Below are 7,570 nucleotides of genomic sequence, written 5' to 3'. Positions count from 1 at the left end.
ACGCTTCCTTTATAACTACAAAACTGGAAAATCTTTCATTACACTAATGAAGATCTGTGATTGAGGAGAAGAATCTTACCATAAATATCCAGAACAAGGTACAAATCAATGACCCTGTCAGAAGCTATAAGTCCTATTTGATGGAGGTCCAATTCATTTAAGCATGCAGCCTAGTGTGCAGTATAACCAAAAAATCACTAGTAAAAATCCAAGGCAGTGAGAGTGCACAAACTGTATATATATTTCCTCCCAACAGTTCTTAAAAGAGACAACCAAGAAGAAATCATGCGACGTTATTTAAGTTGGTATAGACCACAGACTGACTGCAAACCAAACATATACCCAAATTCGGGTTTGAAGAAATTTACAAGAGAAATCCCATGCTTGAGATTAACATTCTGTTCCAACAATATCGCAATGGACCTGCCTTGTGCTTACCCTCTATAAATTCTCATCTATAAATTTAATCCTCTACCAGTGATCAGATTAACCGGATGGATGGAGGATTACCTGCTGGAAATCTTTGTCTGCGGGGCCTTCTGGTTGTCTTGCCCCAACCTGTTAGGCTTCTATCCTCCAATCCCACTTCAATGTTATTAAGCTGTTGAATAAGTGGGGTGCTTGTTTCAATGGTTGCCACCGGAGGAGGGGCAGAGGGGCTTACCTGTGGCTGTGACCGCCTCCTACCCCTACCACACCCATTCCTAGATGAGCTTCTCCTGTTTAATCCTGAATGCCATGCATGACCTGTTGCTCTCATAAGCCCTCCAAACGTTTGAAGATCTTCTGTCACTTCGTGCCTTGATAAAGAAGCAAGGCCTGGAAGGATGTCCCTTTGGAAGTCTCTCCGCTGCCTCCCTCTCCTAGCTTGCCCCTTTCTAGTCCTTGCAGGTACAGAGGTTGTTCCAGTTTCTTCCACTTTAATGTTTTCTGGAACAAGGGGCTCGGGCATGTATTCTTCTTCCTTGGTCTCTGTCAGTTTCAATGTCATTGATTCGAAGTAATCCATGCCATCTGAGGAATATTCCCTATTATCCTCACCATCTTTTCCCCTTCGATTATCAATCTTCTTCTGCAGATCATCCACACATGAGGAAACTATATCCACAAACCAACTTAGAGGGTCCACCACTGGGCTTTCTGATGGACTGTTGATCACATCATCCACTTGCTGGCAGCAAGAAGATGACAAGACAACAATTGCCTCTGCTGCATACCTCATAAGTTCATCCTGCAGCTTTCCAACTGTGCCCTGCTGGCTTAGTGGTAATACTGATGGAGTTTCAAGCTTTTTTTCTTCAGGAATGGTATCCTCCTCTAACTCAGGAATGGCAGGGGCTTCAAGATCTATTTCTGCCTTGGTTTCTAAGATGGTAGCTGGAATATTTGTCAGAAATGCTTCATCCTCCTCATTCATACTCAAGTTCAAATCAATCTGATTTCTAGAACTGGCTTTTATAGTAGATGATGATCCAGTCTTACAAACAATAACTTCAGTGACAGCTTGATCGTCCAACTCAGGAACAGAAGCATCACAAGGCAAATTAATATCAAGAAACTGTTTTTTCCGATTATTTTCCTCTAATTCTACGCCAGATGAATTAGGAACCAACCCAGATGAAGAGGTGAATGAAGATGACTCCTTAGAAGAAATATGAGGTATGCCAAATATGGGAACACCAAGAATTTTCCTTTTACTACTAGAGGAGCTTTCATTAATTTCTGTTCCCTTTGGCTCAATATCATTGAGACACAAACCTGGAGTTACATTGTGCAAAAAATTTCCGTTAGACCCCTTTCCAAACTCATCTTTGTTAGATAAAGAAGCAACTTCGAAAACACTTAAACCTCCGGCATTTAAGCTTCTACCAGCATTTTGTGCCTCATTCTTACATGCTGACTTGGCTCTAAGCCAAGGCAACACTGCAAGCTGCTCCTCTCGATTTTGTTCTCCATCTATGAATCCGAGACCTGACTGGGAAACCAAGTTGTTGGAAGAACCATTTGAAAGCATCTCATTCAAGTTAATATTTTTTGCAGCCTTCATGTCATTGCAATTTGAACTCTTGTAACAGTTTGCTGAACCATTGTTGAAATGTTCAGGAAATTTCTTGCAATCATTATCCTGGTTGAGATAACTAATAGAAGAGATGTTCACTGAAAGCTCCTTGGTCCCAGATGATGTCCTCGTATGAAATCCATTTTTCCCAGATGCCTCATGTTGAAATCTGGTATTAAACTTTGAATTAATATTTAGAGGAGGCCAACTATCGCCCAACATCCCGTTACTCTGATGTGACTGGGAACTCCTACTCAATGCAACGGATGCATTTAGACATGGAGAGGGAGGTGTCTGTACTGATATCAACTTCTGGTTTAGGCTACTACTTGCCATTTCCCAAGATGATTGAGACCAAGACCTTGCTAAATCTGAGGAACGACCAATTGCAAAGAGACCATTCCTATGTGATGACGCAACAGACTCTGAAAGTTTATTAGCAGAGTATTCACGGTTTCTTTCACTGATATCTAAATCACTAGTTGTCTTTTCCCTCAACAAATCCACCATGCTTCGATTAGTTAGACGATCAGATGTAGGTTCAAGAACTTTATTGAGTTCATCTTGCATCGTTTGGGAAGATAAAAGGGACTGCTCTTGTTTGAGGACTTGATGAATGGGTTTCAGATTGCTTTTAGCTTGTCCTGCCATAATCAAAAACAATTTGATGATTTATCACATACCACGTTACTATTAGTACTCGTTTATCACGACATGAAAACACAAAAGATATAAAAATAATGTTCAAAATAACTTTCAAAATTCTACTTGGACAAAAGATATGCATGCTATTCACTATTATTAAAATATAGTTTACCAGCTTATTTTAACAAAATCACCTGAGACACATGCTAATATAGCTAAGATGTTTAATGTATTAGATAGGAGAGCCATGTTGAAAAAGTAAATTTGAAGCAAGCAGCTGAATAAGAAATCTAACCTGACTCTACTGAAGAAATCCACATTTTCCCATTCCTATTATTATCCAAATATCCATTATTCTGAGCCCAGCTGTCAGTCCCATGACGTGAGTTCAGTAAATCTTCCTTAGACAAACCAAAGAACCTTGACTTCTGTTTAGCAGATAGATCAGAGCATTCAGTTGGCCCTTGACAAGGATTATGGTTTTTGGGAGAAACATATGCAACATCATTTGGTTCTTCCCGTTGAATAGGTTCATTTAAGTCTGCCAGACCATTTATGCTTCTTAAAGACCGCTCAGGTCTTAAAGTGTTGTCTTCCTGGCCACCATTGCCATAAAAAATGTTCATATCACCTCCCTTTTCAGTCTTATAATTTCTATCGGAAAGATATTTGGTTGTGCCAGTAATCTTTTCATCACCAGGCTGTTCATTTTCCTCAGTATCAATGTACTCATCAGCAGGGAGGTGAAGGTCAAACATTTTTCTCCTTACCTTTGAGGGTCTGAACCCCAGTATCTCAACTTCTTTCGAACTGCTCCCATTTGGGGATGGGAACAGACCAGCTTGCCTACCGATTCCTTTATTAGAACTCAAAGGAGAATGAATGCCCTCAACACCTGAAATAGATGGTCTAGCAGAAGTAGAACTTCCAATTATTGGAAGTCCAGGAATCTGCCATTTCTTACCATCTCCGGATGTTATGTGGGAAGCCAAGGGACCTGTGGAAAATGATCTCTCAACAGATATCTGGTTTCTGTATAAATCATTCATTTTAACCTCATCCATCAAATCCCTTTGTATTCTGTATAAGCGATGAAGTTCAAAGACCTGATTAAATACATAATATAAATAAATTAAAATGTTCACTAATAACAAGGTTCATAAATAAGTTGAGCTGAAAAGAGCCACCACTAAGAAGAAAAACCTACATCTAAAATTGATTAAAGTCAGGTTTGCAAACTAGTGTTGATAGCATAGATGAAATACTATCCACTGCGAAAATTGAAAACAAGAGACATTTTAAGTAGAAAAAACTCTGGAGAAGCACAAAATCAGAATTCACAATCCCAAAAGCCACTAACTTTTATTTTTTATAGGACAAATCAACAGGTAAAGGTCCTCACTGATATATTAAAGCTAAAGGTCAACAGGTAAAACGAACTAGAACCTTCATACCTGATTCTTAAATATGGCCTCGTGCTCAAGCATTGTTTGCTTCACAACATCCTTATCATGTGTTGGACATGCATCCGCAGCAGCACTTGGAAAATAATTATGATAATGCCCATTCGCCAGTGTTTTATCTCCATAATATAGGGGCCAGCCACAACTACTGGATTCCTCATTAAGATCTCTCATTGAGTAATATCCTGGCAGACTCTGAACTTTGGTTCCCATCCCTGAAAATTGAGCCATTACATATAAAAGACTTTTCAACCATGAATTAACTGGTACATAGCTTTCTGTTCAGCCCAAGATTACGACATCTTAATTTATTTTGGACTCGTTAAGAAGGTATGCACTTTGGTTAACATTCTGTATGTTGCATGACGTCAAATACCATAAATAGAAAAACTCAATCTGCAAGCAGCCAAATAATTTCATGACTCAAATCCAGATTTAATGGCATGGCATATACACAGTGCTAGCAAAGATACTTGCATATCAAGCCTATTTAAGTTTTCTTCTTAATTTATCCACTAAATTTAACTGAATGATTAAGAGAACTTCTCAGTATAAAAAGAAACAGTATTGATTAATTAAGATTTTCACTTCTTTTAAAGTGAATTGATCTGAGTACAATAAATGAAATTAAATCTTCAATTTCAATACAGAATCTACACAACTTGTTAAAGAGTATCTAAGCAAAATGGTAAATCTATTATTCTGTGAATAGATTAACTTTTTAGCTGTCTATTTTATTTGGAGAAGAAAAAAAGTTAAATAGATTATTAATGAATTAAAGGCCAAGAGGCAAACACCTTCAAAGCTATGCAACTTCTGGTAGCCAGCTTGCACATGAAAAGTTTATCATTGCAGTGCCATTGAAAACCTTAGGAGATAAATCTGGTACACTTTCTACTCATCTCGTTGTTAAGTAATAACTAATTTTTCAAATGAAAACAAAAAAAAGCTCCTTAAGGAATTAAAATTGCCATCAATGTTTTCCATTTTAATTCAAGCTATGTGACGTTGAAGTTTTAGATGACCACATAGAGTTATAACACCGAATTCATATCTGCAATAACACTTACAGTCAGTAAATGCATGCACGACAAAGGCCTTGCACCCAACTTATATGGCATTACAACAAGAATCTCATTACCACTCCTTTACATCCATAAATTAGCTTTTATCTTGAAAGAAAATGTGGATTGCCTCAATAAGTTCAGTAAAGCAACATGGATTTAACTAGATAGAAACAAGAATTACCATGCTACATTTCCAAACCAGTCAGTAAAGGTACCTGCTGCTAGATTAAGCCAAGTTCACCACTCCAGACAACTATTTTATTTAGTTGAATAGATTTGCCCAGGTGAAAACACTTATTTAACCAGAAAAAGTTGAAAATATTCACTGATATAGGTTGAGCTGGAAAGTATGGGAACAAATCCAATGTGTTGGACACAATACAAGAAGAAAGCAATAGCTACATCATCAAGCTTTGAGAATCTTAAACCAGAAGACTCTTTATGGCACGTAGAAAAATCTGTTGTGGCTTTAAAAATTTGTGCACAATGTAACTCACACCAACTATCATATAGGTTAACTTTCAAAAGCGTCAACTGCTAATTAAATTCACAACTTCTGTGTTCAGGAGGTCAGTAGAATACTGCATAACAAATGAGGTTTTTGAAGTGTTAGAGATGTACAGTTATTGCACACATTTATCAATAGTGAACTACAGGTGCAATCTGACAGACATTTTAGGCTTCGTTAAATTTTCAGACCACTATGGCATTCCATCTCACATTTGCTGGGTTGAGGACAATTACGTTTGAGACTATGTTACTGCACCAGGAAAAACGGCCTCATCGTATGCCAACTCAGAAATATTTCACTTTCAAGACATCAAATATTCAAATATGGACAAATTACCCTTCGATATTTTAGTGGAAGGCAAAAGATCTGAAACCGACTTTTCACAGACTACAATAGTTACCACGTTTAAGATAATGATGAACAGGGAATACAAATCCACAGTTTAACTATCAGGGCAATACAATCACTACCCAAAAGACAGAATACAAATTCACAATATTACTCTTTCAAATGTACTAAAACCCTCTGATTCTACACCAATAATCCTAGAACTGAAGAATTCCCAAAATTTCAGTGAAAAACTTATCGGGCCTTAACTTCTATAGGTACACAGGTGCTCATCACTGATAAAAAAAATACTCATGGAGAAGGGGAGTAGCTTAAACAAGCATCACAAACTCATCCTTGATACTAGGGAACTTATGTCCTTAACTCCAGTTATGAGTCAATGGAAAGAAGGACCAAAAATAGTAACAGAATATCTTAATTATATCCATAATGAAATATGCAGGTTGTCTTTCAAGTAAATTGATAATTTTCTGTCATTAATTTATAGACAGAGAGATTAAAAACACTGAAAATTATAAGGAGAGAACCTAAACAGATGACTAATTTGAACTAAGCAGATCTTAGACAGCAATTACCATACCAACCGATATTGTCGACAAAAGCACAAGAATTTAATTGACCAAAACGAAGCATCAGAATATTACAGCTCCACATACAAAGTAAACAGATAAACTCTCCCAATTAAATTGTCCCCCGAAACAATAGGAACCTAGAATTTCATTTTCATCCTACTAAAACCTCTAGTTCTAAAATAATAAACCAAATTGAGTAAACCACGAATTTACGAAAAAATATGCAGAATTGAGGAAGCATAGGAAAATTACCTCAGACCCACATCCTCTCATCACATGCTCCTAAGAATCCACCATGGATTCCACCATTAAAAATCAGAGAAGAAGAAAAAATCAGTGTTTGACTCCCACTGCAACAGGAAGCAAACGAAAAAGTAGCTAAAAGAAACAATTGTAGGAGAAACAGCGAAGTGGGTGTTGCTGCAACAACATTGAAGAAGTTCAGATCGTCGATTTCGATCTGCTGGGCCACTCCTGTTCCTCTTTCTCTATCGCATAAAGGCAAGAACAACAGAGCTTTAATTTTCCTTTTTTAGAGAGAGAAAGAGGAAGAAAAAATAAAAATAAAAAGAAGAATTGGCGAAGAGAGAGATCCCAGATAAGAAATCTTCACACAAACAAACGACCTTCTAAGAACAGTGACATGAAATTTGTCAACATCCGGTCTCTTTTTATTCTCTGCTTTTTCTTCACTTCTCTCTCTTTTCCATATTTATAAAAAAAAAAATATTAATATATTTATTTCGGTCTTTTTGAGGATATCAAAACAAATGCCCATTTCTAGATTCTCTCCACCCTCCTTGCTTTTTGGTACAGATGCATCAAATCAAACATTATTAAACATAACGGAAAATGCCATTAAACAACTTTTATTTAACAATAATGATTTACAAAAGTTAACTATA

The 7,570-nt window shown here is 37.0% G+C and overlaps 1 protein-coding gene across 1 annotated transcript; it reads right to left on the bottom strand.

The window, feature by feature from the left end:
* Positions 1–223: 223 nt before the first annotated feature.
* Positions 224–7,359, bottom strand: LOC108321348 (uncharacterized). The gene is made up of 4 exons (XM_017553079.2): positions 6,918–7,359; positions 4,159–4,382; positions 3,000–3,810; positions 224–2,703 (listed from the first exon to the last, which is right to left on the bottom strand). Exons 2-4 carry the CDS (start codon positions 4,378–4,380, stop codon positions 482–484), a joined length of 3,255 nt encoding a protein of 1,084 aa, XP_017408568.1. The 5' UTR covers positions 4,381–4,382; positions 6,918–7,359; the 3' UTR covers positions 224–481.
* Between the last annotated feature and the right edge of the window lie 211 nt (positions 7,360–7,570).

Source organism: Vigna angularis, chromosome 1 (genome assembly GCF_016808095.1).
Source record: "Vigna angularis cultivar LongXiaoDou No.4 chromosome 1, ASM1680809v1, whole genome shotgun sequence".
Taxonomy (NCBI): Eukaryota; Viridiplantae; Streptophyta; class Magnoliopsida; order Fabales; family Fabaceae; genus Vigna; species Vigna angularis.
The sequence above is the reverse complement of the archived record's forward strand: the minus strand, read 5'-3'. Positions and strand labels throughout refer to the sequence as shown.

Excerpts from the sequence above, each read along its gene's own strand:
- LOC108321348 (XM_017553079.2), bottom strand. The coding sequence starts at position 4,380 with ATGGGAACCAAAGTTCAGAGTCTGCCAGGATATTACTCAATGAGAGAT. Across the intron at positions 3,811-4,158 it reads AGGCCATATTTAAGAATCAG|GTCTTTGAACTTCATCGCTT; the intron begins GTATGAAGGTTC and ends GTATTTAATCAG. Across the intron at positions 2,704-2,999 it reads GATTTCTTCAGTAGAGTCAG|GACAAGCTAAAAGCAATCTG; the intron begins GTTAGATTTCTT and ends TGATTATGGCAG.